At 38.8% G+C, this 19,204-nt stretch overlaps 1 protein-coding gene across 2 annotated transcripts in view; it reads left to right on the top strand.

The window, feature by feature from the left end:
- LOC134792256 (ATP-binding cassette subfamily G member 4) overlaps positions 1-18,374 on the top strand; it is a 47,000-nt gene extending 28,626 nt beyond the window's left edge. For both annotated transcript variants that reach the window (XM_063763528.1, XM_063763524.1), the window contains 10 exons: positions 4,822-5,011; positions 6,537-6,861; positions 7,743-7,884; positions 8,767-8,981; positions 13,280-13,437; positions 14,190-14,358; positions 14,978-15,078; positions 15,384-15,539; positions 16,005-16,190; positions 16,801-18,374. In XM_063763528.1, the coding sequence (XP_063619598.1) occupies positions 4,822-5,011; positions 6,537-6,861; positions 7,743-7,884; positions 8,767-8,981; positions 13,280-13,437; positions 14,190-14,358; positions 14,978-15,078; positions 15,384-15,539; positions 16,005-16,190; positions 16,801-16,959 (1,801 nt within the window). In that variant the 3' untranslated portion in view covers positions 16,960-18,374. The remainder of the gene's footprint in view (positions 1-4,821; positions 5,012-6,536; positions 6,862-7,742; positions 7,885-8,766; positions 8,982-13,279; positions 13,438-14,189; positions 14,359-14,977; positions 15,079-15,383; positions 15,540-16,004; positions 16,191-16,800) is intronic.
- The last annotated feature ends 830 nt before the right edge of the window (positions 18,375-19,204 follow it).

Below are 19,204 nucleotides of genomic sequence, written 5' to 3'. Positions count from 1 at the left end.
ACCGTATGAGTGTATCAGACTGAGGCAGTATAGTAGTATGAGTGGTCTCTTGCCTAGGGTTGGTCATCAGTATGAAAATCACAAACAAAATAGGTGTGACGTGAATCAAGATTGGTATAGAACGCTAAAAATGGGCACTTGTAGGTAGATTTGCCTCAATTTGGCTTTTTCATATCATATTATTATTTCAGTTAAAAAGTGAAGAATAAAGACAAGTTGAAGTAGGTTTTGGCGTCGGAGCATATTTTGAGGTTGTAGACACGCATATATCTCCTTCTATGCGTGGTGTGAGAATACCTACCTGAGTACCTATGTAAAGGGGTTGTGCACAAATCACCCGAGGTGTTTTCGGCTACTTTTTGACCGGCTACTTTGGTGATATTTGCTCAGGTTTTTGGCGACCCCCCTCCCCCACATAACCTCACGTGTATTTTTTTGAAATTTTTCTACCCAATCGGTCAAGGCCACGCGCTTTAAAATCTCGTAAAATACACTCGCTATTTTGAAGTGCGATTTGCAGTGCGAGTGCAGATTTATGTTTAGCGAAACCGAGAAAAAGTTACTATACTCATGTGGTAGGTATTTTTTCTTAGTTTCGTTCACAAATCACTGTAGAAAAATACACGTGAGGTCTCCTTGTACCCCACTCCCCCAACGTGATCTGTCGTGATTTTTTCGTGACTCCCACCCCCTATCGAACCTCGCGTGATTTGTACACAAGCCCGAAGTTCCTAGGTAAATATATATAAACTTAACGAATCGAAAAAAGTTCAATATACGAAATACCAAGTCACAAAAAATCGTATGTTCCTTGAATCTTATAGTCACTGTAGAGACAGGTCATTATCTACTAAAGCAGTTTATTAGCCCCGTTGAGATGATCCTTATTATTTTATAGAATATATTACAATCAAATGTTGAATTACATGAATAAATTGAATAAGTACTTAATCAACGAATATGTCGCACTTTATGATGAGTTGGGTCAATTTCGTGATGCACATTGCTTTTGTTAGATGGGAGTTGAATAATCACTCTTCCAATTATGACGATATTCCAATGAAATTAGGCCATGAAATTAATACGTGTACTGTGTCATATTTATTTTGATATCTTCGGACATAAGTTGTACATTTTCGGCAAGACTAAAGTAAACTGCGTGAAGCCTCAATACCTACTCATAGGTGTCGAGACTCTCGAGTGTCTCGACATTACTGGGGAGTTGTCGGACGGTGCTGCCGACGTACCTACTAGTTTGCCGACTTGCGTCAACCACTGCACAGTATGTGGTTTAAGGCAAGAGCGATGAGAAACCCAATGTGTTGTTTACTGACTTCTTACAAGTTTAAATATACCTATGATGTGTAGAAGCGCGGACTAGGACGCGGCTGGAGCTGGTGGTATATTCAGTTTCGTTCACACATAATACATTCAGCAATAGGTAGAAGTAGCATGATCACACGATCTTGTCACGAGACTTAAAGTGTCTACAGAATATTTTCAACATAATGCTCGATGAAGTGTTTGGACAAATTGTTTTGACAACATCAGACTCTGTTGTGGTAATGTTCACTGTTCACTTTGTGTACGACTTTGGTCTTTAACCTCTGATCGTCTTTATCTATCCGCCTCCGCCCCTGCCCTTACCGTACACCACAGCCTAGTCGGTTTATGCCATATTGCACGTTTCAATCATTCACTCGTAAGTCGTAGCGTTTTTACAACACGGCCATGCGCGAAATAGGAATTATCCCAACCATCATAGCCGACTTTATTACTGCATACATTTACGTAACTCTGTTTACTGAACTAGCTAAATACGTGATTCAATAGTCGTGTCATATGGAAAGATGAATTATAGGTAATACATGTGATCATGTGATAAATTACTTAGTCCCTTTTGATTTACACATGTTTAGAATAATTACTCAATTCAATCTCACATGTATGTTTTATACTACCTCCCGTTATGCAATTGTATATACTTACAGTCACACTTACACGTGCAGTACTATTCACACGGTGAAACATATCATTATGCTGTTAATATATGTCTTTAATGTATTTTAATTTACTGTATACTGTGAAAATGTTATACCGTTACATACTGGCCAATATCTATGTGAGATTGTTACCAAATATTATTTGTTTGTTATAAGTTTAACAAGGCCTGTAACGTAAAGTATTTTTTACACATTCTGTATATTAATAAATTAAATAAAGTACACTGGCGACAGAATAGGCGAACGGGCCTGTTTGTATAACCATAAAATAAATACCGTTTCCTCATATTCTTATATATTTTACATTAAAAGATTGATTCAATTATGGCTTAAAATTTTAACTAATCAGTCTATTATCGTATTTAAAGCTACCTATGGTATATTGTTTACTGATGTGCCAATGATTCCAAAATTGCAAAATTTCCACATTGAAAAATTTCGGACGTTTTCATATTTTTGTATGGGGATCGAATATCTGTTTCCAAAATTATACTTTCCTTCATTTTATATGAAATAATCCTATAATTTACGATAATTTTCCAACTTTTTATAATATTTCCGCAACTTGCACATCTGGCATAAATTATGTTATGGTATTGGATTTCAGGTAGGTACAGACTTTTATGGATAGTATTACTGTATATGTAGCAAGTAGGTAGGTAGAGTAACTTCATAGTAGAGTAGGTATTATTGAAACGATGACGTTTCTATTGATTACATACTTGTTGTTGGCTAGACGATCAGAGTTCAAGTTGCCATGCAATGTCCGGCTTTAAGGAGTTATAGGTTAAATTACTAATTACAATTGGATACCTACTAGAGTACATAGGTACGTGGGCCATACTGAATGTTTCTGGATTCTGATATATGAGAAGACTTATTTTTTCTAAGCGGCCAGTCCAGGAATTTTTTGTATGTCCTAAGTATATTGGATCATCTTTTGTTTTGTTTTATGGGAAGGTATTTTATTTATAAGGTTGAGTTATGAGTAATGAATGAGGGTTTTAATAAACACCTAAGTGCCACAATTATATAAAATGTTGAAAAAGATTTCAATTGTCGGTTAGAACGATGAGTACGTTGAGTACGATCTTATTGAATTAAATTTCAAATCGTCTTTAATATAGTACTCTTGGCAGAGCGTAGTCTCATTTAAACATTTTAAACGTCGTTTTCTATGCCAATTTCACTTGTATGAATCACTTCTTGCAACCAACTTGTAAAGATATTTTGATGAAGTTTATACGGGTTATAAAAGGATTTTAGCTTGGTAGTTGTTATTGATGTGACATGTGATATAGCACTGCGGACAGTGGCTCTGCAAACCGGATCTATCGTTATCAAGTGGCTCGAGCGATCCAGGTCACGCGGTCAGTTGCAACTCATCGGAAAACCGGGTGCCGGCGCCACTGCTGCGTCCGAGCTCTGTGCAGTATGTAGAAACATGGGCAAAACAAAACTTGTGAACGAGCGCGCCACACAACAACAAAGTTGGAACTCGAAATCAAAGCCAAATGGGTTACAATGATGCGCCAGACACTGTATCGGTCAAAGCAAATTAATGCTTAAATTGATATGAAACAACAACAAAGTTGAATTTGTAACTAGAAGAGTCACTAACAAAAGTCGAACCAATTAATTTCCTTAGGGCCACTTGCACCATTCACTAACCCGGGGTTTAGCGGTTAAACCTTTGCGTTACCATTGTTACCAGTACAATTTAACACTAGGTTAACGATATAACTGGTTAACCCCGGGTTAGTGGGGTGGTGCAAGTGGCGCTTAGTTGAATAGCTTAGCCCAACTTATCTTTTGTTAGCCAGACTTTAGATCTAATTTTTATTTTTAAATAATTTGTTAAGGAAAACGTTAATAAATACATATATTTAACTAAAAGTTATTATATTTTCTGTTATACTTTTTTTGCCGTGAAATCCACTGAAACCACAAAACCACAATATGGTGTGGAGCCTCATACTCCCGGTATATTTAGGTAATATTATTTTATTTGCTTATACACGGTTAAAATACCTACCACTACAATTACAAAAGTAGTATTATCTATCCGTAACTTAAATAAAACATACATAAAAAAAAAACTGAGAATGTACGAGTATGCTTTGCTTCATTACAGTTAAATGGCAGCACCGTTTACTATTTATACAATTTAAAAAAAGCTTGTAAATCAGTGTTACTTGTTCACAGTTTATACTAAATTATACAAGAGCCAGACCGAGCTAACTCTACATAGACTTTGGAATGACAAAGAGTGGATGGGCCATCACAATAAATGAAATTCTTTCGCAAAAATAGCAGAAGTATACTTGTCAATGCCAGGACATTGTACGCATTGCAGACTGATTGCAGATAATCTAAATATTATGCAAACACGCCTAACATAAAGGAATGTATGAATATGAACTACTTTCGTAGCTATTAGCGCTATTCTTCTGTCAGTCACGGGAATGTTCTAAAATATCGTATTGGTATCTTTACTAGATATCAATCTGATAGGTAGTCAATGGGGGGCCATGCCTTCATAAGGAGGTCGTAGAACCGAAGCATTGGAAAGGAAAAATAACACAACACGGGCTACAAATAGTGGAGGGTATGGGGTTACGTCGTAAGAAAGTTTGATAAACGCTCGTAGAGTAACAATATAAGCTAGTCAACAATTCGATTCGATTCGCAAAAATTTATTAATTTATTTCAAAACATCCTTTTAACGATACTGAAACACAGTTTAAACGTTCACTTCATCATTTTAGTCATAATAATCGTATGTTCTCAATTCTCAACGTATTATTTTTATCCCCAGGACGTCAGGAATGGAAGGCAGCATCACAGTGAACGGCATGGAGCGGAACCTGTCGAGCTTCCGCAAGCTCTCCTGCTACATCATGCAAGACAACCAGCTGCACGGCAACCTGACGGTCGAGGAGGCTATGGCGGTCGCCACCTCGCTCAAACTGCCCGCGACAACCTCTAAGGCTGACAAACGCGAAGTGGTATGTGCCTACCCCGGCTTTTCTGAAGTCCTGAAACATCATAGTGAATGGCATGTTTCGCAATCTCTCGTGCTATATCATGTTGGACAACTAGCTGCACGGCAACCTCTGATGGTCGCGAAGGCTATGGTGGTTGCCACCGCGCTCAAACTGCCATCTGTGACTACTAAAGCCAACAAAAGCACAATAAGTAGATTCCCCAGTCTTTGTAAGGGTCTACAAGCAGCATTATTAGATGGCCATCACAATGGCACCGCATCCGTAAACTTACTTACTTACTCCTCTGGCGCAGCGACCCAAAGTGTGTCTTGGCCTCCAACACGACTGCTCGCCACTGATCCCGGTCCTGTGCCGTTTCTCGCCAGTAACCCACCCGGCAACCGCATCAATATTTAGTAGATACCTCGATTAATTGAAGCGTTGTAACGAAACAAAAAACAATCGTTGAGTCATTATTTGTTTTAGTTTTATCCTGTTTGTTTGTTGTATGTTAGAAACCATCCTTGACATAGTTTATTAGAAATTGTTTTTATACATTATGGTTATACCTACATTTATTAAATTTGCGCAGAAGTTTAGGAGTAATGATGATCATATAACTATGTCCTACCTGGTTAAAATCCGCACATAGCAACTAGCAAGGCAAACAAGAAAAGAACAGCTGAACGACCAATTAGTTCGGTGTAACACGGCCAACACAATGAAAAATGAAAATACTTATTTCGCATTTGCTTTATAAAGATGTGCATTATAATCATACATCGGGGTTTTGGGTTTCGGTGCGGGAATGTTTTACACTAGCCAAATAACAGGTAAAAACTGTAAAAAACGATACTAATTTAATATTTCTAAGCACATTTGGACCTTATTACCTACGTTTAATTCATAGTTTGGTAATTATTTTACAATAAACAAAGTTATAAATACACGAAATCATTCCCGCACCGAAAACCCCGATGTATGATTATAATTGCTATAAAATTCAGGTACGTTTCAGTTGTCTGAAATATCCTTATAACGATACCTAAAACTTTGTATTAGCCTACGCCAAAAGTAATTGAGTATTTTGTTGTTGAAACTGGTTTCGTGCCAACCATGCATAATAAGACAGACACGTACCTACGCACCGAGAATATTGACATTGTCTTACGCATTTTAAGATTGACTCATTTGTTAGGATTCCTTACGACGTTTTCTCGTCACTAAAACTAGCGACAGGATAATATCACATGATATTCGACATACTTATAAATTACAAATGAATCTGGTTCGAGTGTGGCACTTGTAAAAAGTAGATACCTACTCCACCCGAGCTAGGTACTTTGCTACGAGTGCTTTTTAACGAATAAGGTGAAACAATTTGCATTCATTTGCAATAAAACTTGATGTTTGTGAAACTACGGGTCAAGAGGAGATTGACAAACATATCTACCGATTTAGCCTTTCTCTTCATCCTTATGCCAAACGTTTAGGCTTCTGTCCACCTGTGAAGGACGCATGTTCATCGTCGTGTTATTAATTCCAGATCCAAGAAATCCTCGAGACGCTCGGTTTGGCGGAGCATCACAAGACCATGACATCGAATCTCTCCGGAGGACAGAAGAAGCGTCTCTCCATAGCCCTCGAGCTAGTCAACAACCCGCCCATCATGTTCTTCGACGAACCGACCTCAGGCCTCGACAGCTCCTCGTGTTTCCAGTGTATATCTCTGCTGAAGACGCTAGCGAGTGGAGGAAGAACTATAATATGCACGATCCATCAGCCGTCTGCTAGATTGTTCGAGATGTTTGATCACCTGTACACGTTGGCCGATGGTCAATGCGTGTACCAGGGTAGCACGGGCAAATTAGGTACGTACATTTTTGCCACTGAGCTCCATTTTTAATCAATAGGGATTCTAATGTGAAGCGCTGGTGGCCTAGCGGTAAGAGCGTGCGACTTGCAATCCGGAGGTCGCGGGTTCAAACCACGGCTCGTACCAATGAGTTTTTCGGAACTTATGTACACACAGCAACACTCCTGACTATACATCAGTGGACCTTATTACAAAGGGCATAAGGTCCATCGATGTACAGTTAACAGTGTGGGCGACTGTACGAAATATCATTTGATATTTACCAGTCGCTTTTCGGTGAAGGAAAACATCGTGAGGAAACTGGACTAATCCCAATAAGGCCTAGTTTCCCCTCTGGGTTGGAAGGTCAGATGGCAGCCGCTTTCGTAAAAACTAGTGCTTATGTCAGTTCTTGGGATTAGTTGTCAAGCGGACCCCAGGCTCCCATGAGCCGTGGCAAATGCCGGGATAACGCGAGGAAGAAGAAGGGATTCTAATGTATTTTTATTATTATTTAAGTACCTAATAATCGTTTCAAGTCTGCTTGAGTTTTATAAGCACACAAACCTTAACTGGTATGGTATATGTATGATGTCTTGTTAGTACAACTAAAACACTAAAGCACACAAAAGCTAGTTATTGTATAACCTTCCTTTTGCTTCGCCGTAGTCGGATAAAAATAACGGACGCAAGATTGATCCTAAGGACCTATGCAATTTATTTTTCCAATTTCATTGCGTCTCACTCTCTCAAGCAAAATGTGAGATGCAATACACATTGGAGAAAGAAATTGGACAGATGGAATACCACCCTAAGATGAACGGATAGGTTAAAAGAGATTTTGAAAGTGGCGGATTTTTATGAATAAAGTAAATATGATTTGGAATGGTATTGCAGTGTCATGGCTGGGCAGTTTGGACCTGCAGTGCCCGTCGTACCACAACCCGGCGTCCTTCATCATCGAGGTGTCGTGCGGCGAGTACGGGGACCACACCGGCAAGCTAGTGCGAGCTATTGACAATGGAAAACACGACATCAGGTAAAGATATTTAATAAAGATGTCATACAAAAAAAAAATAGAAAGGGGAGGCCTTTCTATTTTTTGCCTAGTTTTGTGCGTCTACAGCTTTCGCAGTTGACGAAATCATCAGCCATCGCTGTTGGCAACAACCGCGACAGTTGTAGATGCTAGACCAAGTGTGTATTTATATGACATCTAGCATTGTGTACGCTGTTAAGACGAAACAGGAGCTGAGTTTTAAATATTTTAGGTAAATATACCCGTCTCGCTAACGGAAGCGGCACCTAAAAGTAGTGCGATAAGGACGAGGCGAAAAATCCTGCGTAAAAATCTCAAAAATCGAGGTTTCGTACTCCTATGTTTCCTCCTCCAAAACTTAACCAATCGTAACCAAATTTGGAAATCTAAATGATTATGAAATTATCTGTGTCGGACCGTTTTGCTTTTTTGGCTAATTGATATCAGTTTTGAATGCCACGCCTCTCATTGCGGCATAGTCAATTAGGCCATTTTGGCCATTTTTGAAGGGCTCTAGCGCCTTAAAAAACAAAAATATCAAAAAAAGCAAAACGGTCCGACACAGATATTGACAATATTAATCTGTGTTGAAAAAATCATTGCTCTAGCTTCAAAAACCACGGAGGAAAACGAGGAGTACGTTTGTATGGAGAAATGACCACTCCCGTTGGCTCTTAAATAACTTTCTTCAGGCTTTCATTTCAAGTGTGGGTGGATATCTTCTAGCGATGCAATTGAGATGTAACTAAAGTCTTATATTATATGGATTTCAACTAACCTTTCGAAATGAATGCAGACTTTAAACTTCTAAAACTACTACTAAAATTTCCTACTCTGGTCACTTATCCTCTTTATTTTAAAATTCTTTATATACATTTCCAGAAACGGCCAACCTTTCCCTGAGGCGAAACTGCCCAACCTGAACAACAAAGAAGACATGCAGAACTCTCTGAACGCTGAGTGGAACAAAAACGACTTGTCGCAAGTGCAAGAGAAATTCAAAGAGGACAAGTCTAACGGGTCGAACGGCACCGGCGCTGGGAACTTGCAGAATGGAATTCTGCAGTTTGCGGCTAATGAGATCGCCAAGGGAAAAGGTTTGTAAATCCTGCCCATCCCTACCATTTAGCATTTACCTATATTAGCACCTTAATGTTTAGCTATACAATATTCTTGGAGCAACACCGGCTTCCGACACGTCGGAAGGGAGGTGCCCAAGCGATATCTTACCGTACAAATCTTTCTGCCATTTCACATTTTACATTCTCACACACTTACATACAAAATTTAATCTGTAATGACGACACAAATACATAGAAAATGACACACTACACAGACAAATCTTGCAAACCTCGATCTGTTTTTGTGTACGGACGAGTCACAAGTGTCACAACACGCACACTGACACATTTTCGTCGAAGAATTTTATTGTTTTCTGAGAGATGAGAAGTCAGATTTGTCGCTCGACCGATCCGCAATTTGTACTGGGCGAGCAAAATCGATAAATCCAACAATTACCTACATGAGACTAAAATATAATAATTGTGTTTAAATGTAATTAAACGTATGATATATGTAAAAAATACTTAAATGTGAAATGTAACACCATCTTTTTGTAAATATGATGTCCCTGACCTGTTTTTACAACAAAAAACCGAGCAATTAAGCATTTTTTCTGCTGCAGTGTTCACCCCCGCGACTGGACTCGGTCTAGTTTAAAATCCGAGAGCAACTAGTTCTATTACCCGCGCTAGATCAGTTGATCTTGTACCTTGGCAGAGGGGAAATAGTGCGAATGCCACCTCCCTTCCGTGTTGCTCGAAGATAATATTAGATAAAATCGCGACAATGTCTTATTTACGTCATCACAATATTATTCACATAAAAATGTTCGGGCGGTTTATATTTCAATGTCGCTAACACGACTCAGGGTCATCTAGTTATTAATCGCGAAAAAAATACTTATAAACATTTAAATAGAACAACCTTGGCATATGCCAAGTATATACTTGGTAGTATATTTCCGGTCAAAATTCGGATTGCCTAGTCAAGTCGTAGTTTGATAGGTATATTCTAAAATGGTAAGTAAGGTCACGGTCATAATACTCATAATCAATAACAAGTAAAAACATTTTCACCTCAGCAGCTCGAACAAGGGTACTTTGCTTCTTAAAAACAGTGAGCAAAATGCGATTTTGCTCACTGAGTCATTTTGTCTCACTCAGTGAGCAAAATCGCATTTTGCTCACTGAAGGTCTCACTCAGTGAGCAAAATGCGATTTTGCTCACTGAGTGAGACAAAATGACATTCAAGTGACCTTTATAGTCATTTCAACATGCGGGGTCTAATACAAGTTCGATATACTTGGGTTCTATTATCTCTGTCCCTCTAGGTATGTTCTCACTGCTTAGGGTGAAAAATTTTGTGTACTACACGAGATCAAAGTTATTTACATCTCGTGCGCTTTTGAATCCCTTACTACGCTCAAGATTCTAAATTAGATTCACTCGCTACGCTCGTGAATCTATTATAGAATCTTTCGCTTGCACGGGACTCAAAATAAGCACTCGAAGAAATATCAAACTTTGATCTCTTGTTGTACAAATAACTATTATCTTATACTATAGCAATAGGGCTGCTTTAGGTTGCAGTTAATGGGGCGTTCACCTAATGCGGTAGCCGAATCAAAGGGGTTGCCAGGCAACCAATATTGTTTGATCGGCGTACGACTCAATATCGACGCAGTTTATATTTCACGTTGAACTATCTTCCCTGAATAATAAACTATTCAAGTTTTATGTTTTAAAAACTACTTATTTGCCGTTGTCAAGTTGTAAAAAAAAAAGAAAATGCATCGGGTAAACTATGTAGAGCGAAGAAACCAAATAATTACATTGCATGAGCAGGGTTGCAGGATGCGCGATATAGCTAGGTCATTAAATATATCCAGAACAACTGTGCGTCTATGGATCACTCGACACGGGCGAGAGGGTCACACATAAGACCGACGCCGTTTTAACCACCGCTCACAGCGGCTCACAACTGAACAAGTTTTTGAGATTCGGCAACGTTATGAAGAACATCCTATCACGCCTACTAGATATTTCGCAGATCAGTTTGACGTTTGTTTACGAACAGTTCGAAATTATCTCCACGGTATTGGAATTCATCGCAGGCCACGCGAGAGAAAAGTAACATTGACTGCAGCAAACAAAATTGCAAGAGCTGATTTCGCACGCAGATACCAAAATTTTGACTGGAGTACTGTGATATTTACACATGAAAAAACTTTTCTATGTTCACGAGATGGACGTTTGAGTTCATGTAGATATGACAGGATGCCGTCGTATGCAGAAGAACATGATGATCGTATTAGTGTAAATATGTGGGGGTGGGTATCTTCTGCGGGGGTCGGAGAGCTCACCCAGATGCCTTCGCGAGCTAATGCTACAAATTACGTAGAGATAATGGATGAAATCATGGTTCCTACCGTGCGAAACGTTTATCCGCAGGAAGAAGTTCCAAATATACACATCGTTCACGATAATTGTCCAATACATAAAGCAAGGGTCACCAGAACTTGGTTTCGCCAGCATCCCGACATAATTGAAATTCCTTGGCCCAGCAAATCGCCCGATTTAAATCCAATTGAGAATATATGGAGTATCATAGTACATAAGTGGGAAAATGGTCGAGAAGGCACGAAGCAAGCCTTGGAGGACCATTGCCATGAGATTTGGGAATCATTGCGTGGTTCAGATATTTGTAGTCGTATAGTCGAATCGATGCCGGTCCGATTCCAAGCTGTGTCTGAAAGTCATGGTGTTTATACTAGATTTTAAGTATCCCGAATAAAATTATCTGATTTTTACTGTGTGATAATCATTTCATCGTAATTTATTGTATTTTTGGACACCGTCAATTGGCAATTGAGGTCGGGAAAGTTAGGAGGCTTGACCGACCGAGTTATTTTGGATACAAATGTTAACTTTATAAGCAAACGGTACTTGGGGTAGCCGTTAATATTTTTAAATCACCCGTAGCAATTGTGGCGAGAAAGAAAGATTCAAAAGATGTTAAATGGTGAAATGAGCTCGGAAAAACTCTGCAAATAGACATGTCATACTGATACTGCGGCACAAACGTCATGCTAGCGTGGCGATGAAAGATAACCCTTACAATTATTGATACGCGAATCCAATTCTTTGACTGTACATGATTGCGCCACTATATATCATATCGTGATTGTACGGATATACTAATTATTTTTAAAGATATCTAGAGGAAGATAGGCATGAATTAACGATATTTATATTACATGATTTCATTACAAACAAGCATAGTTGACTCGGCGATATCTAAGGGCGAAGGTTGAACGACGAAGTTACTTCCTGTTTGTATGAGGTTGTTATTCCTCGTTTCACTCCGTACTCGAACTACGGATTAATCTTCAGCTCTTATATTATTATTGCGTAACAGTAATATTCCATTTTAATCATTTAGACGTCAGACTATGTATGTATGTAAACTGCCCTTATAATGACATCAGGGAAGGGCTATACTCGTAGTTAATTTGGTCAAGCCAACTTACTGCGTAATCATTGCGTTGTTGTTATGTATAATGAATTGCTACTTCCAAAGAATAAAAAACCTATTAGAATAGCAGTTTTATTCGAGGATATAGTATGACTAATAGATCCCCATCAAGGCGGTACGACGATTTGGTTATGATTGCGGGAAGCCGTTGGACAACTTACAGATAACAACAATAAATTTACGGTCCTAGCTAAATTGGTTGTTCAATACTTACGCTATAGAATTTCCAATTTAGCAAGAACCCTAAATGGCATAACAATCCCTTGTGGTGACTGTACTTACTCGTAATAAATTGTGAAACATTATGTTGGGCGTCGCTCAACCGAGACGGCGGTAGTGGATTTTTGTACAACGTTGCTGGCCGTATTAGGGAACGTAATTACGATCACCGACGGACTGGTGTAGCTGGCTCTTCAAAACGGAATAGCGCTCTTCCACCCGTGATATAACCTCTCGAATTTATAATAAGCTAGCTTTTGCCCGCGACTTCGTCTGCGTGGAATTAGTGACAGCAGCTAAAGTAGGTATAGCGCCTGGATAATGCTAATAGCAATCATTCAATTCGCGCATTGCTTACTCCAATTATTAGGCAATGCATTAACTCTTTCAATTACATCCCCCTTTGCACTCTCTTCAGGGATGATTTCCGACATAAAAACTATCCTATGTCCTTCCCCGGGACTCAAACTATCTCTATACCAAATTTCAACTAAATCGGTTCAGCGGCTTAACCGTAAAGAGGTAACAGACAGACGTATGGAATTATGGATATATGAATAATAAGTAATATATTTGCAGGCGAGCCCCTGGTGGTGCAGATGGAGTTGGAGAAGCCGGACAACACGGAGGCGGCGCTGCTGGGCGGCGACGCGTCGCCGCGGCGCTACGCCACCTCCGAGCTCGCGCAGTTCTGGGTCGTGCTCAAGCGCACCTTGCTCTTCAGTCGGCGGGATTGGGTCAGTTGTAGCTCTTATTTGTATTGCATTTAGGTTCCATTTCCAACTGAACTTTACAATCGTATACTTATGTACGTTCGAGTTACGGATGTTAGGGTTTCGTCCATATTACGCGTCACATAGCACTCACGCTGTTCTGGGTTGCGATAAAGTGAAATCCGATCTTCAAATCAGCTTGTAGTATACTGATCAATAATAAATAATCAGCCACAGATGTCAAAGGCATACAGATACACACAATGTGCCAGTATAGCAGTATAGTAGTAGCATAGAAATAATTTGCTTTTGAACTTGAATCTTGGTTAAGTGGCTCCGAACTATTTAACGAATATGTTAGAACATACTTAACAGAACAGAATACGAGGCCTACTTTTTACCCACCTTTAAGATGGATTATGATTTTATTCGTACACTAGCGACCCGTCCCGGCTTCGCACGGGTTGACAAATTATACACCTAAACCTTCCTCAAGAATCACTCTATTGATAGGTGAAAATCGCATGAAAATCAGTTCAGTAGTTTTTGAGTTTATCGCGAACATACAAACAAACACACGCGCACAGACTTTGACTTTGTTTTATAAGGTGTTTGTACATGTGTTTCACCGTTGCGTGTAAACAACTGAGGCTGTAAACTTTAGTAAAAGGAAGATTTTATTACTCGTTAAAAAAATACGAAGAACACCGTACCTAGTCGATTTTAAGTTATTCAAAGGTTTTGCATATTGATGACCATTAAAATGTATTTGGCAGACGCTGATGTACCTGCGGCTGTTCGCGCACGTGCTGGTGGGGCTGCTGATAGGCGCGCTGTACTACAACATCGGCAACGACGGCGCCAAGGTGCTGTCCAACCTCGGCTTCCTCTTCTTCAACATGCTGTTCCTCATGTACACCTCCATGACCATCACGATCCTCAGCTGTGAGTACTAGATATAACGTGTAATATAAGGTAGCTCGTGTCATATATTTAAAAAAGTAGATATAATTGATAACTCGAACGGCCATGCTATATCACTAACTTAGTGGCGCAATTGCGTAAATAATAGCATGGTGGCTTCTCTTTTGTTTATCTATATTAGGTTATTTTAACCTTAGCTACCAGATCTTCGAAGGGCAATATAATGCCTTATGTTTAGTAAAAAAAATCGGCCAAATGCGAGTCGGACTCGCGCACGAAGGGTTCCGTACCATTACGCAAAAAATCACGTTGTAAAAGAGCCTCACTTAAATATTTATTTTATTTTGTTTTTTGTATTTGTCGTTATAGCGGCTACAGAAATACCTACTTCATCTGTGAAAATTTCAACTGTGTAGCTATCACGGTTCATGAGATACAGCCTGGTGACAGACAAACGGACGGACATACGGACAGACGGACAGCGGAGTCTTGGTAATAGGGTCCCCTTTTTACCCTTTGGGTACGGAACCCTAATAAAAACTTAGTATTCAGGCAGGTTTTTGTTTATGATATTGTTTATGATAAAATGTCTACCGTTGTATACTGACTGACGAATTAATCTATTGTTGTTTGTTTGCAGTCCCTCTGGAGATGCCCGTGCTAGTAAAAGAGCATTTTAATCGCTGGTACTCACTGCGCTCCTATTACCTAGCCATCACGGTCTCCGATATACCATTCCAGGTAATTTATTAAGTCATTAAAGTTAATAAGTTTTTATCTAAGATTTTCATCATATAACTGTAAAGAAGTAGATGGTTTATCAGTCTATTTATTTTATAATGTCCAAGGGAAAGACGCATACGAATACTAAAAATCTTAACTCATACTAAAAAACTATTTATTCATCACAACATGCACAAGGGAATAATCATATATCCATATCTACATTCACGAATATATATGTTGGAACCTACCGGTTCAGCTGTAGGACTTGCATGACAGCTCTAACAGCGAGTGTAATCCAGTCATCTTTCGCTTCTGTGTAGGCGATATTCTGCGTGATCTACGTGGTGATCGTGTACCTGCTGACGTCGCAGCCGCTCGAGTGGTTCCGCTTCTCCATGTTCCTGACGTCGTGCCTTCTCATCTCCTTCGTGGCGCAGAGCGTGGGGCTCGTGGTCGGCGCCGCCATGAACGTGCAGGTAAACTGTCGTTTATCATTGAATGTAGAAGACACTCCACTCCCAACTATGTATATTATCAGTATTATTAAGCATAGACGAAGAGTTGCGACGACATATAAACACTATTTTACATGTATAATACTACGTCAAAAGCCGCGCCTTTCAGATACAACATAGGTACATTGTTTTAAATTACAACAGCCCATAATTACCCCTAGAACTCAAAAGCTAACCAGGACGGTGTCCAACTGGCGGCGATCAGCGAAAAGCGATTAAAATAAGCAGGTACTCGCCGGCATTTTGAATAGTCAACATTAACGTATGCATCTGTTTATCTATATGGTGGTATCCACATCTTCAGCGGCCTCAATTATGTGAGCGCCCATGTGGAGTGATCATGAGATGTTTTTTTAAGCGATCAGTGATAGATGTTTGACTGTAAACCGCTGCTAGAGATCGTTAAAATACCTTCGTCTATTTCAGAACGGCGTGTTTCTGGCGCCGGTGATGTCGGTGCCGTTCCTGCTGTTCAGCGGCTTCTTCGTGTCGTTCAACGCCATCCCGGTGTACCTGCGCTGGATCACGTACCTGTCCTACATCCGCTACGGCTTCGAGGGCACGGCGCTCGCCACCTACTCCTTCAACAGGGAGAAATTAAAGTGCACTCAGGTGAGTACTCATTACTGCTCGTATCTGCCCGAGACACAGAAGCAGTTTTGTTTTTGAATTGGAATCCGTTGTCAATGGAAGTTCCTTCGATTTTAGAATATGTGTATACAAACGTTTGTGCGCGGAATTTCAGGAGGATAATATTCGAGTAATAATGCTTGTAAAATAAGCTCATAAAAATAAATTTTAGCCGAGTAGTTACGAGTACTCGCATTTTGACTAATAATATCGGTTGTAAGTAAATAAGGGTCTTGATTGAGAATATCTCTTTGTCCATTTATTCTAGCATGTAGCATATTGGTTCTATTGAACGCGGATTTACTGCGAATTTGAATGCGGTGCATGTCTTGTATGCTGCCTATCATGTACAATTCATAGATGCACAAATGTCGAGTGACTTTTTGTCTTATCTGCTTTATAACATAACCTATGACAAGACAATGCATTCACCTATTCTTAGTTCTGATCAGTCTAAATAGATATGTTGGAATCTTATATCTCTCCTCTGCATGTGATTACATTACAGCCGTCTAGTCTAGTTAGTTCCTCAAGTCATAAAACCATAGCAATGCGAAATATGCAACAAATTAAACTTGTATTGTTTCCGCAGTCGTACTGCCACTTCAAGAACCCGCGCACGACGCTGGAGGAGCTGGACATGCTGGACGCGGACATCTGGCTGGACGTGGCGGCGCTGTGCGCCATCTTCCTCGTGCTGCGTATCTCCGCCTTCCTCTTCCTGCGCTGGAAGCTCAAGTCCACCAGATAAGCTACTCCGTGTGTTTACATACTATGGTAGATAATTGTATAACTTGAGGCAGCTTGTATGTATACATTCGTGTGCCGTTCTCGGGCAAATGTTATCGATTGTAACTAGCTGTTATCTATTTTGACGGCCGTTGAAATGGTACCTTTTGTCTGAGAGCGTCATATATAATTAAATTAGCGTTCGTTACAGATTTTTATAAAAATGAACATCTCCAATGAGCGGCTGTGTGTGTGCTGGGAGGTTTTAAAGAGGTCATTATCTAAAAATTGAGAAAAAGAATGCAACTAAAGAAAGGAATAATTATAGAAGTAAGAGTGAAAAGGTATGTTACCAATTTTAATGTATGTGATAATGATCGTGAAATGTGTACTGGAATGAATGAAATTAAAATTTGACATTTTAAGAAGTGGAAAAAACTCCCAATAATCGACAAAAAAAAAATTAAGAGGTTTTGCCTAGGGTCGACATAATTTGACGAAAAAAATCGTATGACAAAGATGTCGCATTAAATAATAATAATTCGTAGTTTAGAGGAAGTTGTGACTCTCTCTGTCATGAACTTATATAACTTGCTCAAATCGATTTAATACTGTTTGTTAAAACTTCATATACCATGACAAATTGTATTTAAGATTTCCTGTTTGACATCCGAATGAAACCAAGTGCCTTGTTACAATCAAATTATTTAAATTGTGATATCTAATGTGATTTATATTGTATTGCCAAAATGAGACAATTTACGAACTGACATACTTGCAACTAATATACTTATGAACTACGAACTGAACCGTTTTTTGTGAGCTCTACAAGACATTCCATATGCAAAGATTATTCATAAAGCATTTTAATAATAGTTAGACCAAAGTGTTAATAATTAAATTAAAATCATTATTTATTCGAGACCTGAAATTATATTGCAGTTATTGCGCAAAGCAACAACTTGGATTTTTATTTAATTTTAATGATTTTGTTACTATCTCATAATAGTTAATTTGAGATGAATTCGTAGTATCTAACTCTGCCACAGAAATGTAACAAGAGCTACAACTCTTAAGTCTTCATTAATAGTTGCCAATTTAAAAAAAATTTAACCGAGTGTCTTGCCCTGGTATGGCTTGCCTTATCCTATCTTTATAAAGCTAAAATGATATAAGTATAATGTAATTCATAAGACGCCACCTAGGAGTATTCTAATCATATCAATGGTGTTTGACTCTCGAAAACATATTACTCAAAAAATATTAATAAATACTTTACAGCTTTTTACGCAGGGATCACGGTCAATATTGTACTTAGCATAGTTCTTATTATTATTATATTCTAGGTAGAAGAATTCGACGGTTATGATATTCGGTTAGTTTTAATTATGGTTATAAAATGTTTTGTATATTTTTAATAAATGGTTTATGAAGTAATTTTTTTTAACATTAGGTAGGTAAGCATTGCTTATCACCATGAACCTCTATCCACCTTTAGCTGTTTTTAACACAATAGTAGGTACCTACACTGAGCGCTTCAACTAAAATAAATCTGGCAATGGACATAACACAGAAAATAATAATTGCAATCCAATATACCGCAAGAATTAAGTAGGTTTGAATTTAAGTCGATTTTGCTAGCCACCTACTCGTGTAATTTGTTATTCTGCTTTGTGACTGTTTTGGAAAATAATCACTTTTTTGTGATGGAAAACAATGGAAAACCTTAGACTATAGATCAAGAAGCTCAAACTAAAAACACAACTATGTATGAGTGTGAACAGCGAGTGTACCTAATAAGGTACACTCATTGTTTGTTTTTTATTTTTTGCTTTGATATAATTGGTGGTGAGGCCGGCAGCGTTTACGTGCATTGTTAGCAAATGGAACTTTTTATTCACGGAAAACCTTTGTAGTTTCAAGAAACTGTCTTAGATAATCTTGCCTACCTTTGTGAAACGGGTGTAGTAAGTACTACAATTATTAGATTAGATTGTCTTCAAGTTATCTTAGCAGCTAAGTATATCCTAGTGTGTCCATGGTATACATACGGCATCACAGTGAACAACTCTTCGTGGCTGTTGCTTAATGATGAACACAGACAAGGTAAGAGTTTCAGTTCCTAAGATCATTTACGTTTTATTTTTAAGAAAGCAGGCAGTGTATAGTGATAGTGTATGTCATAAAATCGTCTTGTCATATAATTTCTTCTCTTAATGGGACGTATGTATGTGTAGATTCGTATTACTTCCCTATGCTCTGTATCT

Source organism: Cydia splendana, chromosome 1, assembly GCF_910591565.1.
Source record: "Cydia splendana chromosome 1, ilCydSple1.2, whole genome shotgun sequence".
Classification (NCBI taxonomy): domain Eukaryota; kingdom Metazoa; phylum Arthropoda; class Insecta; order Lepidoptera; family Tortricidae; genus Cydia; species Cydia splendana.
Note: the sequence above shows the minus strand (reverse complement) of the source record. Positions and strands in the feature narration are given on the sequence as shown.